Here is a 15,509-nt window from a genome sequence, read left to right on the forward strand (position 1 = left end):
CAAAATATCGATGTCCTGTATTTGTCCCGCATGGTGAATACTGTAACATAAAAAAATAAAAATGGCTGAATCCCTGAAAAAAAAAGAAGACAGTAAAAAGTTAAGTGCTTTAAAATGGTACCAATAAAAACTACAGCTCACCCTACAAAAAACAATCTCTTACCCATTCCTGTAGATAGAAATACAAAAAAATTACAGGTGCCAGAATATGGTGATGCAAAAATAAAAAAAATTCAACTGTATGCCAGTCTTGGTTCCCCTGTGCTGCTGGAGGATGGGCCAAATTTTATGCAGAGGGGCACGCCTCTCATATATTTGCTGCATCTTCCAGCCATGTCGTGCGACACACTGAAATCTATGGCAGCCGTAGATTTGTCTTTCTGCATGCCAGAAAACTGGTGCGAAGAGAGATGAATGTCGCAAGCCCGAGGCCCACCTGCTCCCTGCCCGCAGCATACCCCCTTTTCTGGACACTTCTGAAAAGTGGCATGAAGGGGAAAATGTTGCACATTTTGCCGCACAAAGTGGTGTAAATAGGTTTAGTAAAAGATAAAAACTGTATAAATTTTGTATCACTTTATTCGTACTGACCTGGTGTCATGCCCTGCTCAGGTTATGTGCGGAGGTCTGCCAGGTTAGCAGCACGTGTGTAGCCTTTTGTTTTTGTTTTGGAGTTGAGCTGTATCCGCCTCCCTTCAGGTGCACTGATATGGTATGAGTTTAAATTACGCCCACTCCAAGTGTCCTGTGCGGGTTATAGCTTCTGTTTTGCTCAGAGGAAGGAAGGATTTTCTGTTCCTGCTCAGTAACAAGATAAGTTGTTTTTGTTTTTCTTGTGGTTTTCTGTCTAGACTGTTAGAGAGACGCCTGCCCCCTCCAGGTCCTGAGGGAGCAGGCTGCCTCTTTCCCCCTTTCACCATCTTAGGGATTTTAGGGAATCTTCAGCCTAGGCACGGGGACACGTTTATTCCCACCTTTAGGGTCTGAACGTGGTCATACAAGTGTAGGGAGAGCTGGTAGGGATTTGTCAGGAGGTGACCTTTATCCCCAGCTTCTTGCCTAGACACTTGTTTGGTGGTCTTCTGTGTATCTTGTATCCTCTCCAGCATGACACCTGGAGAATAGGGTCGCCATGTAATTTTTAGCATACAGTGAATGGTGTAAAAACGAAACCCAAAAACCAGTTGTATTTTTTTCCAAATTCTCCCAATAAAGATTTTTTTTTTTCCGTTTTCTATTACAAGATATTCTAAAATTGATCGTGCCATTATTAAAAAAATACAACTAAGTACCACAAAAATAATCCCTAATATAGCTATGTGAACAGAAAATTCAAAAATGATGACTCTTGGAAGGCATGGAGGAATAAAACTAAATTGCCTAGTCCTGAAGGGGTTAAAGAGGATTGAAATATTTCTATCTGTTCCATGTCTTATTCTCAGACTAAGATAAATCTTTGTCGCACACTGAATAAAACTACAGCTTATTCGGTTTGCAATTAGGTTGATTCATGTTTTTATTTGACTTGCGGCAATATTTATATCGTATAACGTTTCAGCACGCAGGCCTTCCTCAGATACTATGCAGCAGTATAAGAGGAGGAGGAATAGGTAGCAGGAAGACAGACGCAGCTGGAGACCATGGGCCAGATTTATCATTAGCTCAGGTCAGAATAATGGAGTGAAAAAGTCCCCAGAAAATGCGCAAATGCTAAAACTGTGCACAAATTTGCGACTTTCTTCTGCTCTGCACTATGCTTGCCAGTTTTCTGAAAGTGGGCGTGTTTTCTTATGTAAATTAATCTCTAGACAGATTTACTATTGGGACTATTTAAAAAGTCGCAATTTCACTCCAGTGAGGACCATGCTTATCTTATGAGACTTTTTAATAGAACATGCGACTTTTTCATAAAAACGTGCGACTTTTGTAATGCTGCTTACTGACGGATAAACTGCTACCGTCAAACCACATTTATTACAGTCTTAAAGGGCCGATCATAAATCTGACTTGGCTAAAACTGACTTTAGCCATATGTGAAAGTGGAGTGAGCTGTCAGAGTCATGATAAATCTGGCCCCATGTGTCTAGACCGCACTGAAGTGTGGTCTCCACCTGCATCTGTCTTCCTGCTACCTATTCCTCCTCCTCTTATACTGCGGCATAGTATCTGAAGAAGCCCTGCATGCTGAAACGTTATACGATATAAATATTGCCGCAAGTCAAATAAAAACCTGAATCAACCTAATTGCAAACCGAATAAGCTGTAGTTTTATTCTTTATTGATTCTCAGACTAGTGAGCAATCTGCAGGACACAATGGGATTTTTTTTTTGTTGCAAGCTTCCTTCAGAGTTTGTGGAGCATTCAGATTGACTTTGCTTTATGAAGGAGGCAGGTCCGCGCTCCTGAGTAACAATAAGTTTGTAGCAGAGCTTTACTTGAGATAGTCACCTGCTTAATTGTGCTCTTGGTAACTAGTTACCATATTTTGTGCTTGATAAGACACAGATGATAAGACGCACCCCAGGTTTTAGAGGAGGAAAATAAAATAAATGTTTCAGCCCTCATTATCAGATCTTCAGATCAACCCTCATATCAGATCCTCACATTAGACCCCCATCATACCTCCATTTCAGACTTTCATGCCAGAGCCATATCAGACCTCCATGTAAGACCCCTATCAGACCTCAAATCAGACTTCCATGCCAGACCCCCATCAGACCTCATATCAGAGATAAAATAAAGAACTTCACTTACCTCTCCTGCTCTGCCACTCCTCTCCAGGTCTGGCGGTCGCTCCTCCAGTGGCACTCCCTTGTCTTCTCCGATCACCTAATGCATACTGGTGAGCGCTCCCATAATGGAAGTGCTGACTAGTTTTCACTTTATAAGACGCACGGTCATTTCCCCCCACTTTTGGTGGGAAAAAGTGCGTCTTATAAAGCAAACAAGTCACATTGCATCGGCATAGTTGGTCCTATCATCCTTTAGTTTCTGTCATCTAAACTCTTTTAGGGCGAGCAGATGCTTTCTACCATATATCATCCTGAATCGCAGCCACCTTCACATCTGATGGTTTTCCACCAATTATTTTCCTGTTTGTTGCAGGCTCCAAGGTGATTTTGGCAGGAGGTACCAAACTACCATACGGCCACAAGCCAGTCCTCTTACATAATGGAGAATTGACTTGTCAGACACAAAGCGGCATGCTAAACAATATATTCCTGGGCACACATAGCTTCCTGAGCAACATGAAAGAGGCAGAAGCCAACGATCTAAAGAAAATGTTAACACAGACTTTAATGCTACGAAGGTAGGTCTGTAATATATACAGTACAATATATATATATATATATATATATATATAATATCTATGTGTATATCTATATAATAACATCTGTAATACCTTTATATAATAAAGTCTAAAATGCCTTTGTCTTTATCATGAGAACAGTTGGTATTGAATCAAGTTATCTTATTTTCAACCACACACATTGAGAAACTTGAAAATATTATTGCAGATGGTACTATACAGTTATTTTTCCACCATAAGAACACCCAAAGAAAAGTATCATAAGATAAGAAGTAAAGTATTTCAGGCTATTTTTAAGGGCATCTGTCAGCAGATTTGTACCTCTGACACTGGCTGACCTGTTACATGAGCACTTGGCAGCTGAAGACATCTCTGCTGGTCCAATGTTCATATGTGCCTGCACTGCTGAGAAATATGATGTTGTAATATATGCAAATGAGCCTCTAGGAGCAACGGGGGCGTTACCATTACACCTAGAGACTCTGCTCTCTCTGCAACAGCCATGCCCTCTCCACTTTGATTGACAGGAACATGTAGTGAAAACATCATCACACCTGACCCTGTCAATTAAAGTACAGAGGGCTCGGCAGTTGCAGAGAGCTGAGCCTCTAGGTGTAATGGCAACACCCCCGTTGCTCCTAGAGGCTCATTTGCATATATTAAAACATCATCTTTCTCAGCAATGTGGACACATATGAACATGGGACCAACACAGATGCCTTCAGCTGCCAAGCGCACATGTAACAGGTCAACCATTGTCATAGGTACAAGTCTGCTGACAGATGCCCTTTAAAGGGAATTTTTCATTAGAAAATGACCTACTGTTGAAACCATCTGTTTTTTATGTTAAGCATATTATTTTGTAAAATTTTGGGTGATTTTCTTTTTAATTTTCCACATCACTATCTACATTTAAAAACAGTCATTAAAACCTGCAGTTTTCACACTGGCCACTAGGCCTAAAATATGTGAGGGCTTCTTGTCTTTTGTGAGCAGCTACATGGGCCATAGACACAATGAACAGGAGCTGACGCCATTGACCTCTATGGGAGAGTTTTCTAGGCATCCTTTTTTGACCTGTGCAGAGGTTCGGAGAGGGTAGATAAGCTGTGATATCGCCTATTGTGAATGGTGGATCCTGTGTTATTTATACAGAGGTGTTACTTGTCATTGTAATTCTGCCTGTGGTGATAATGACTACTGAAAAGCTACCTGTACAGAACAGGCACGGGTATAGTAACAAAAATGTACATATACTTTATTAGACAATACATTAAAAAAAATATATATTTTGTTTGTGTGATATGTCACATCAGATAAAAAGGTGGACTACCCCTGAGGGGACATAACATAGTTACATACAAAAAGGGCATTGAGGTCAACACTCAGCTACGACTCAGCTAAGATTCACAAATAACCAGAAAAAGTGCAAATGCATGTCTCGAGGTTTGTACACACACATATATATATATATATATATATATATATATATATATATATATAGGACAAAATAACAGAAAAAGTCAATGTGTATAACTATTCACCCCCTAAAGTCAGTACTTTGTAGAGCCACCTTTTGCGGCAATCACAGCTCCAAGTCGCTTTGGATAAGTCTCTATGGCTTCTTTCAGACAGGCGTTGCGGGAAAAGGTGCGGGTGCGTTGCGGGAACATGCGCGATTTTTCAGCGCGAGTGCAAAACATTGTAATGCGTTTTGCACGCGCGTGAGAAAAATCGGCATGTTTGGTACCCAAACCCGAACTTCGCTTGGGATCGGTGTTCTGTAGATTGTATTATTTTCCCTTATAACATGGTTATAAGGGAAAATAATAGCATTCTGAATACAGAATGCAAGGTAAAATAGCGCTGGAGGGGTTAAAACAATAAATAAAAATAATTTAACTCCCCTTAATCCACTTGATCGTGCAGCCCGGCATCTCTTCTGTCTGTCTTCTGTGCTGTGTGGAGGAACAGGACCTGTGGTGCTGTCACTCTGGTCATCACATGATCCATCACCATGGTAAAAGATCATGTGATGACCGGAGTGACGTCACCACAGGTCTTGTTACTCCACACAGCACAGAAGACAGACAGAAGAGATGCTGGCTGCGCGAGCAAGTGGATTAAAGCGAGTTAAAAAATATATATTTTAACCCCTCCAGCGCTATTTTAATATGCATTCTGTATTCAGAATGCTATTATTTTCCTTATAACCATGTTATAAGGGAAAATAATAATGATCGGGTCTCCATCCCGATCGTCTCCTAGCAACCGTGTGTGAAAATCCCACCGCATCTGCACTTGCTTGCGGATGCTTGCGATTTTCACGCAACCCCATTCATTTCTATGGGGCCCTGCGTTACGTGAAAAACGCATAAAATAGAGCATGCTGCAATTTTCACGCAACGCACAAGTGATGCGTGAAAATCACCGCTCATGTGAACAGCCCCATAGAAATGAATGGGTCGGGATTCAGTGCGGGTGCAATGCGTTCAACTCGCGCATCGCATCCGTGCGGAATACTCACCGGTGTGAAAGGGGCCTATGAGTTTTCCACATCTTTCCACTGGGATTTTTGCCCATTCCTCCTTGCAAAACTGCTCCAGCTCCTTCAAGTTGGATGGTTTGCGCTTGTGAACAGCAATCTTTAAGTCTGACCACAGATTTTCTATTGGATTGAGATCTGGGCTTTGACTAGGCCATTCCCACACATTTACGTTTCTCATTAAACCATTCAATTGTAGCTTTAGCAGTCTGTTTGGGGTCATTGTCCTGCTGGAAGGTGAACCTCCGTCCTAGCCTCAAATCACGCACAGAAGGGTACAGGTTTTGCTGAAGAATATCCCTGTATTTAGCACCATCCATCTTTCCCTCAGCTCTGACCAGTTTCCCAGTCCCGGCTGCTGAAAAACATCCCCACAGCATGATGCTGCCACCGCCATGTTTCACTGTTGTGGGGATGGTGTTCTTTGGTTGATGTGATGTGTTGGGTTTGCGCCAGACATAGCGTTTTCTTTGATGGCCAAAAAGTTCCGTTTTAGTCTCATCAGACCAAAGCACCTTCCTCCATACATTTTGGGAGTCTCCCACGTGCCTTTTCGCAAACTCACAACGCGCCTTATTGTTTTTAGCTGAAAGTAATGGCTTTCTTCTGGCCACTCTGCGATAAAGCCCAACTCTTTGGAGCGTCTGGCTTATTGTCATCCTATGTACAGATACTCTAGTCTCTGCTGTGGAACTCTGCAGCTCCTCCAGGGTTACCTCTGTGCTGCCTCTCTGACTAATGCCCTCCTTGCCCGGTCCGTGAGTTTTGGTGGGCGGCCGGCTCTTGGCAGGTTTGCTGTTGTGCCATGTTCTTTCCATTTGGTTATGATACTGTAGATTTGATGGTGCTCCTGGGGATCATCAAAGATTTGGATATTTTTGTATAAACTAACCCTGACTTGTACTTCTCAACAACATTGTCCCTTACTTGTTTGGAGAGTTCCTTGGTCTTCATGGCATTGTTTGGTTAGTGATGCCTCCTGCTTAGGTGTTGCAGCCTCTGGGACCTTTCAAAAAAGGTGTGTATATGTAATGACAGATCATGGGACACTTAGATTGCACACAGGTGGGCATCATTTCACTAATCATGTGACTTCTGAAGGTAATTGGTTGCACCAGAGATTTTTATGGGCTTCCTAACAAAGGGGGTGAATACATACGCACATGACAATTTTCTATTTTCTTTTTCTAAACAATAGTTTTATTCATATATTTTTCTCATTTCACTATTGTGTTCTGATCCATCACATAAAATTCAGATTAACAAAACATTGAACTTAAGGCTGTAATGTAACAAAATACGAAAAAAGTCAAAGGTGGGTGAATAGGCACTGTATTTTGTAGTCTAGGGAGTTCTTATTATATTGATTGGTGTAGGATAAAAAAGGGGTTAATATTTAATTCCCTAGTGGTCTAGAGTAAAAGAGTAGAAGACCTTGTTCATACCTGGTGATCTGCTGGTTTACTCACCTCTCCAGCGTGAATCAATCTGACATGTCTCAAGAATAAGGAGGACTGTGTGCCTGTTCTCTCTATGATCAGACGGAGCACTCCAGTGAGTACTCTGCCTGAGCGTTAATAAAACAGTGAGGGGAGGTGCGGTCTGCCACTGCTGGATTCCCCCTAACTCTGGGGAATGGGGCTCTGTCACTGCTGGATCCCTCCTAACTCTGGGGAGTGGGGCTCTGTCACTGCTGGATCCCTCTTAACTCTGGGGAGTGGGGCTCTGTCACTGCTGGATCCCTCTTAACTCTGGGGACTGGGGCTCTGTCACTGCTGGATCCCTCTTAACTCTGGGGAGTGGGGCTCTGTCACTGCTGGATCCCTCCTAACTCTGGGGAGTGGGGCTCTGTCACTGCTGGATCCCTCCTAACTCTGGGGAGTGGGGCTCTGTCACTGCTGGATCCCTCCTAACTCTGGGGAGTGGGGCTCTGTCACTGCTGGATCCCTCCTAACTCTGGGGAGTGGGGCTCTGTCACTGCTGGATCCCTCTTAACTCTGGGGAGTGGGGCTCTGTCACTGCTGGATCCCTCCTAACTCTGGGGAGTGGGGCTCTGTCACTGCTGGATCCCTCCTAACTCTGTGGACTGGGGGTCTGTCACTGCTGGATCCCTCCTAACTCTGTGGACTGGGGGTCTGTCACTGCTGGATCCCTCCTAACTCTGGGGAGTGGGGGTCTGTCACTGCTGGATCCCTCCTAACTCTGTAGACTGGGGGTCTGTCACTGCTGGATCCCTCCTAACTCTGTGGACTGGGGGTCTGTCACTGCTGGATCCCTCATAACTCTGGTGAGTGGGGGTCTGTCCCTGCTGGATTCCCCCTAACTCAGTGGAGTGGGGGTCTCTCACTACTGGCACCCTCCTAACTCTGGGGAGTGGGGGTCTCTCACTACTGGATCCCTCCTAACTCTGGGGAGTGGGGGTCTGTCACTGCTGGATCCCTCCTAACTCTGGGGAGTGGAGGTCTGTCCCTGCTGGATTCCCCCTAACTCTGGGGAGTGGGGGTCTGTCACTGCTGGATCCCTCCTAACTCTGTGGACTGGGGGTCTCTCACTACTGGATCCCTCCTAACTCTGGGGACTGGGGGACTGTCACTGCTGGATCCCTCCTAACTCTGTGGACTGGGGGTCTGTCACTGCTGGATCCCTCCTAACTCTGGGGAGTGGGGGTCTGTCCCTGCTGGATTCCCCCTAACTCTGGGGAGTGGGGGTCTGTCACTGCTGGATCCCTCCTAACTCTGGGGAGTGGGGGTCTGTCCCTGCTGGATTCCCCCTAACTCTGGGGAGTGGGGGTCTGTCACTGCTGGATCCCTCCTAACTCTGTGGACTGGGGGTCTGTCACTGCTGGATCCCTCCTAACTCTGGGGAGTGGGGGTCTGTCCCTGCTGGATTTCCCCCTAACTCTGGGGACTGGGGGTCTGTCACTGCTGGATCCCTCCTAACTCTGGGGAGTGGGGGTCTGTCACTGCTGGATCCCTCCTAACTCTGGGGAGTGGGGGTCTGTCCCTGCTGGATTTCCCCCTAACTCTGGGGACTGGGGGTCTGTCACTGCTGGATCCCTCCTAACTCTGGGGAGTGGGGGTCTGTCACTGCTGGATCCCTCCTAACTCTGGGGAGTGGGGGTCTGTCCCTGCTGGATTCCCCCTAACTCTGGGGAGTGGGGGTCTGTCACTGCTGGATCCCTCCTAACTCTGTGGACTGGGGGTCTGTCACTGCTGGATCCCTCCTAACTCTGGGGAGTGGGGGTCTGTCACTGCTGGATCCCTCCTAACTCTGGGGAGTGGGGGTCTGTCCCTGCTGGATTCCCCCTAACTCTGGGGACTGGGGGTCTCTCACTACTGGATCCCTCCTAACTCTGGGGAGTGGGGGTCTGTCACTGCTGGATCCCTCCTAACTCTGGGGAGTGGGGGTCTGTCCCTGCTGGATTCCCCCTAACTCTGGGGAGTGGGGGTCTGTCACTGCTGGATCCCTCCTAACTCTGTGGACTGGGGGTCTCTCACTGCTGGATCCCTCCTAACTCTGGGGACTGGGGGTCTGTCACTGCTGGATCCCTCCTAACTCTGTGGACTGGGGGTCTCTCACTACTGGATCCCTCCTAACTCTGGGGACTGGGGGACTGTCACTGCTGGATCCCTCCTAACTCTGTGGACTGGGGGTCTGTCACTGCTGGATCCCTCCTAACTCTGGGGAGTGGGGGTCTGTCCCTGCTGGATTCCCCCTAACTCTGGGGAGTGGGGGTCTGTCACTGCTGGATCCCTCCTAACTCTGGGGAGTGGGGGTCTGTCCCTGCTGGATTCCCCCTAACTCTGGGGAGTGGGGGTCTGTCACTGCTGGATCCCTCCTAACTCTGTGGACTGGGGGTCTGTCACTGCTGGATCCCTCCTAACTCTGGGGAGTGGGGGTCTGTCCCTGCTGGATTTCCCCCTAACTCTGGGGACTGGGGGTCTGTCACTGCTGGATCCCTCCTAACTCTGGGGAGTGGGGGTCTCTCACTACTGGATTCCCCCTAACTCTGGGGACTGGGGGTCTGTCACTGCTGGGACTTTCTATCTCAGAGTTATGAGAAATGTGTTCCTGCTAGAAGAGTGCTGAGTGGACGGCACTTGCATGCGAAACGCGCCGTCTGATCACTTTTTGCCTGTTACATCTGACTGATGAGATGCGTATAACTATCGTCATGTAGGTTCCCAGACGCCTGGAGTGTGTGCACCTTGTTGAATACAGAGGAGGCTTGGAATGAGCTAGCCCGGGCCTGTCTGCACCACATGGAGGTGGAGTTTGCTGTACGGGTATATCGGACCATCGGCAGTGTGGGCATGGTGATGTCCCTGGAACAGATAAAGGTATACGATGAAGAATGTTTCACTGCTTGTCCCCCACTGGATGTGTACTATGTGCTGTACATGTGCTGGTGTAACCGGATTGCTGCTCTGTCCTGTGCCCGGTGAGAGGAGATTAGTCTAACCCTCACCCTGCTGATTACTGCTAAAATAGTCACCACAAAAGATAATGCCCCATAGGAATAACTAACAAGAGGATCACAGTGCATAGCTCAGTATTAGTACAAGCCCCGACTCCCTTTCTAAAATACGCCAAAACTAAACGTTTGCTGTGCATTTTGTTTGCCAGGGAATAGAAGATCATAACCTCCTAGCAGGACATCTTGCCATGTTCACCAATGACTTCAACCTTGCTCAGGATCTCTACTTGGCCTCTAGCAATCCTATTTGTGCACTTGAGGTAAGTGTCCGCTGTGGTCGGTGCGAATGAGCTCTGACAATAAAGTTCTCTAACTCATTCAGGTAAAAGTGCTACATACCTCATTGTCAAATGTCACTATGGTTGCCCTCAAAGTGGCTATGCTCTGGTGCCAGCGCCTGGTCAACGCTGTGAAGCAATTGTGGAATTGGCTTTGTGGAATGGCCTTCAGCACTGCTGTCACGTTACCTTTGATGTCATTAATGTCATCAAAATGGCATCCTTTCAATATTTCCTTTATCTTTGGTAACAGAAAAAAAGTCATTGGGGGCTAGATCTGATGAATAGGGAGGGAGGGGGGTGTTCCCCTTTTTAAGGGTACTTTCACACTGCGGCAGAGTCATCCGGCAAGCAGTTTCGGCGACGGATCCGGCAAAACGTATGCCAACTGATGGCATTTGTAAGACTGATTAGGATCCTGATCCTTCTTACAAATGCATTGAAATGCCGGATCAGTCTTTCCAGTGTCATCCGGAAAAATGTATCGGGCATTTATTTTTTTCACATTTTTTTCGGTCTGCGATAGGACTGATCCGGCATTCCGGTATTTTGAATGTCGCATCCGGCACTAATACAGTCCTATGGAAAAAAATGCTGGATCCGGCATTTTCGGCAAGTCTTCATTTTTTTGTGCCGGAGATAAAACTGTAGCATGCTGCGGTTTTATCTCTGTTCTGATCAGTCGAAAAGACTGAACTGAAGACATCCTGATGCATCCTGAACGGATTGCTCTCCATTCAGAATGCATGAGAATATGCCTGATCAGTTCTTTACCAGTATTGAGCCCTTTTGACGGAACTCAGTGCCGGAAAAGAAAAACCGCTAGTGTGTAGTCAAGCAATGGTAACCATATTTTACATTACTTGTTATGTCTTTATAATAATTTTTCTAATTCCTTACTAGAAGTTTGCAGATTGCTGTAGGCACTGTCCCCATGCTGCCATGGTTTTGTATTGCTTTGTGTTATCATCAGATATGAACATTTTGTGAACATGCAGAATATGCTCTAGTCTATGCTCTTTCTTAGGTATCACGTAGTCGTTGGCCCTGCTAATGTGCAGACATTTGCATTCTGTTTAGGTCAGAAGAGACTTGCAGCATTGGGATAGCGCTCTACAGCTTGCAAAGCGGCTGGCTCCCAACCAGATACCATTTATATCAAAGGAGTATGCCATACAGCTGGAGTTCACGTGAGTCTCTGGGTGTTCTTCTCTCTTGCCATCTTAAAGGAGTATCTGCAGGATAGGAGATGACTATTAGATCAGCGGGGTGGGTCTAACCTCTGGGACCCCCACCGATCATTAAAACAGAGGCGCCTTACCCCACAGGTTACCCCAAATAAACAGAGCGGCAGGTCGGGCATAGGCATTGGCGCTCCAGTTATCTCTGTGGGACTGCTGGAAATAGCCAAGCGTTGGATACAAGGCCCACATTCTCTTGTAATTGGTGGGTAGGTACCCCACCAATCTAATAGTTGTCCCCCCTATCCTGTTAATAAGGGATATAACTGGTATATCTCTTTAAATCTGTATCATATTAAAGCGGATTACATCTTAGGCTACTTTCACACTAGCGTTCGTCGGTCCGCTCGTGAGCTCCGTTTGAAGGAGCTCACGAGCGGACCCGAACGCCTCCGTCCAGCCCTGATGCAGTCTGAATGGATGCGGATCCGCTCAGACTGAATCAGTCTGGCGGCGTTCAGCCTCCGCTCCGCTCGCCTGCGCACGGACAGGCGGACAGCTGAACGCTGCTTGCAGCGTTCGGGTGTCCGCCTGGCCGTGCGGAGGCGTGCGGATCCGTTCAGACTTACAATGTAAGTCAATGGGAACGGATCCGCTTGAAGATGTCACCATATGGCTCAATCTTCAAGCGGATCCGTCCCCCATTGACTTTACATTGAAAGTCTGAACGGATCCGCGCAGGACTTGCGCACTTGCGAAATTTTTTAAAGTTATTAATGCAGACGGATCCGTACTGAACGGAGCCTCCGTCTGCATTAATATGATCGGATCCGTTCAGAACGGATCCGATCAAGCGCAAGTGTGAAAGTAGCCTTATTCTAAAGTTTAGTGTATGATTGGGTAATTTTGTATCAATTAATTTTCATATTAATCTGATATAGATTCTTAAAATTTTAGTCTAAATGTATCTTTAGAAATTTAGTGTTTAAAACCGAGGTCTCTACAGTACTTATCCTGCTCTGAGACACTGCCTCACAGCTACAGCCCTCTGCATCCTTACAATGTCTGAAACGATTAAGGTCTGCGTTGGTACTGACGGCGGGCAGTGTAGTCTGCCACGTTGCTGGTCAGATTGCACAAATGATTCAGTGGACAATTGATCATCCACATTATATATATATATATATATATATATATATATATATATCCAGCCATAGTACTCCAACCAGACGTGTCTCTCTTACAGTAGGATCGATCAGACCCCACACAACCAGAGGAGATCCATATTCTACCATTCCATGTTCTGTCTGCATAGTATTTATACCCTTGTCTGAACTGCATTGATATATACTTGTTTCTCCTCCAGGGGTGACTATGTAAATGCTCTTGCCCATTATGAGAAAGGAATGACTGGAGACAGCATGGTATGAACATGTATGGTATATGATCTCTTTGCATATACAGTGCATATTATTCACACATTTTATTAAGATAAAAGTAGGGGCAAATGCACAGGAAAAGATGCCTGCAGCTGCACAACCCCATCGCTGCACAACCCCATCGCTGCACAACCCCATCGCTGCACAACCCCATCGCTGCACAACCCCATCGCTGCACAACCCCATCACTATACAACCCCATCAAAGGAATTAAGTAGAATTGTGGTATATTGTGGAATGTGGTAATACCATTAATATCTGTGGTGAGAAGCCACCAATGGAAAATGGAGTAGTCCCAACCTGAACTGGGACCCCATACCCATGGGCCATATATCTCCTACAGTGGTTGCTTTTATGTTATGTGCTCTACATATGTGTCATATACACAAGATACACAAAATCCATTAATAACAACTGTTTTAAATTATAAGAACACATAAAAACTAGAGAAGGGTTTTTTACCGCTATCATTATTTGCTTCTTATATTACTGGGGTTGTCTGGAATTTTTATGTTAATAGTCTATCCTCTGGACTGAAGCACTGTGGTCTCCTCAAACTGCTGATCGGCTGGGGTGCTGGGAGTCGGACCCCCACCGATCTGATATTGATGACCTCTCCTAAAGAGTAACATACCAGTTGTGGGAATTTACAGTGTCTAATAGAAGTTTGTTTATGACAGTATCAGGAACACGATGAAACATGTCTTGCTGGAGTGGCTCGAATGTCCATCCGTATGGGAGACATCCGGCGCGGGGTTAATCAGGCTCTCAAACACCCCAGTAGACTACTGAAGAAAGACTGTGGCGCTATTCTGGAGAGCATGAAGGTACTTCTTGTTATTGACCTGTGAAATGAGGACTAGACTTAGAGTACTTTCCCACTTGCGGCAGAGGATTCCGGCAGGCAGTTCCGTCGCTGGAACTTCCTGCTGGACTCGGCAATCCAGACGCAAACGGATGCATTTGTGAGACTGATCCGGATGCGGATCCGTCTTTCCGGTTGTCATCCGGAAAAACGGATCCGGTATTTATTTTTTTCCTATTTTTAAAGGTCTGCGCAAGCGCAAATCGGGGAACCAGATCTGGTTTTCCGGAACACTTAGTACCGGATCCAGCATTAATACATTTCAATGGAAATTAATGAAGGATCTGGCATTCCGGCAAGTGTTCAGGATTTTTCGCCGGAGAGAAAACTGCTAGTGTGAAAGTACCCTTACATGCAGTTGCTCATGTTTTTCATATTTGCTTCTATCACAGCAATTCTCAGAAGCAGCTCAGCTCTACGAGAAGGGCCAGTACTATGACAAAGCTGCTTCTGTGTACATCCGATGTAAAAACTGGTAAGAAATCTTTCTTTTATACTGTACCTTATATACCTGAATTATGCTTTGCGGGTTTTTTTTTAATTTTTTTTTACTTTTCCCTAATCAGTCATTTTTACTTTGGTTTAGGGCAAAGGTTGGCGAACTGCTTCCTAATGTGTCTTCTCCCAAGATCCACCTGCAGTATGCCAAAGCAAAGGAGGCAGATGGGAAGTAAGTTCTGTAGAGCGCCATTACTTTGTTTCATGTTAACAATTTTTAAAAGGATTTATGTCTAAGAGAACGATGATTCAGATATATTCATATTTAGGTAGAAATAACTGAGGCAACAAACATGGTGTGAAAAGTAGAAACGGGTTGCAATCTGTATAGAGATAGGGATTCTGTTCGATTGTTAAGGGGAAGTTTTTGTGGGGAAATTAGGCTTTACAATGGTTGACCATTCAGGAGATTTGGAAGTCAAAAAGGTTGTTATGGTGGTGGTCTGTGCCCACCACCTCTCCGCTCCTCCCAGTGGGAACAGCTGCCGCTCTGCTCACCCACTCCGTCGCTCTTGTGTCCCAGTGCCATCGGTCCCCTCTTCTGGCCCAGCCACTGGAGTAGTGCTGCCGGCGATGCTCTCCTCCAGTTAGGCCGAGTTCAGTGTCTGCTGTGTATGTAGGGCGTGCGCACCCTGATCTTCCCCAGCCAATGGGGTACTTCAGGCACTTTCCTATGGGACGATACCTAAGCAATAATTTCTGGTACTCTAGTTTCCTGCAATGGTGTGTCATTAGCTTGTTTGCCTGTTTCATGCACTGACTTCTGTCTGACTTCTGGATTTGACTCTTCACTGCCTGACCTGACTTCTGCCTGACCTCTGTACTGACTCTAAGTTGTCTTTTTTTTTTTTTTTAATCCCCCACCCAACCTGCTTCACCTGTGAAAGTAAGTATACTTACTTGTTCCCCGCTGCT

The 15,509-nt window shown here is 45.9% G+C and overlaps 1 protein-coding gene across 1 annotated transcript in view; it reads left to right on the forward strand.

Annotated features, from left to right (window-relative positions):
• Positions 1–15,509, forward strand: part of WDR19 (WD repeat domain 19) — a 61,620-nt gene that overhangs the window by 31,486 nt on the left and 14,625 nt on the right. The window contains exons 17-24 of the mRNA XM_044291067.1: positions 3,107–3,311; positions 10,037–10,196; positions 10,483–10,593; positions 11,692–11,801; positions 13,159–13,216; positions 13,912–14,058; positions 14,489–14,571; positions 14,683–14,766. Of these exons, the coding sequence (XP_044147002.1) occupies positions 3,107–3,311; positions 10,037–10,196; positions 10,483–10,593; positions 11,692–11,801; positions 13,159–13,216; positions 13,912–14,058; positions 14,489–14,571; positions 14,683–14,766 (958 nt within the window). The remainder of the gene's footprint in view (positions 1–3,106; positions 3,312–10,036; positions 10,197–10,482; positions 10,594–11,691; positions 11,802–13,158; positions 13,217–13,911; positions 14,059–14,488; positions 14,572–14,682; positions 14,767–15,509) is intronic.

Source organism: Bufo gargarizans, chromosome 1 (assembly GCF_014858855.1).
Source record: "Bufo gargarizans isolate SCDJY-AF-19 chromosome 1, ASM1485885v1, whole genome shotgun sequence".
In the NCBI taxonomy this organism is placed as follows: domain Eukaryota; kingdom Metazoa; phylum Chordata; class Amphibia; order Anura; family Bufonidae; genus Bufo; species Bufo gargarizans.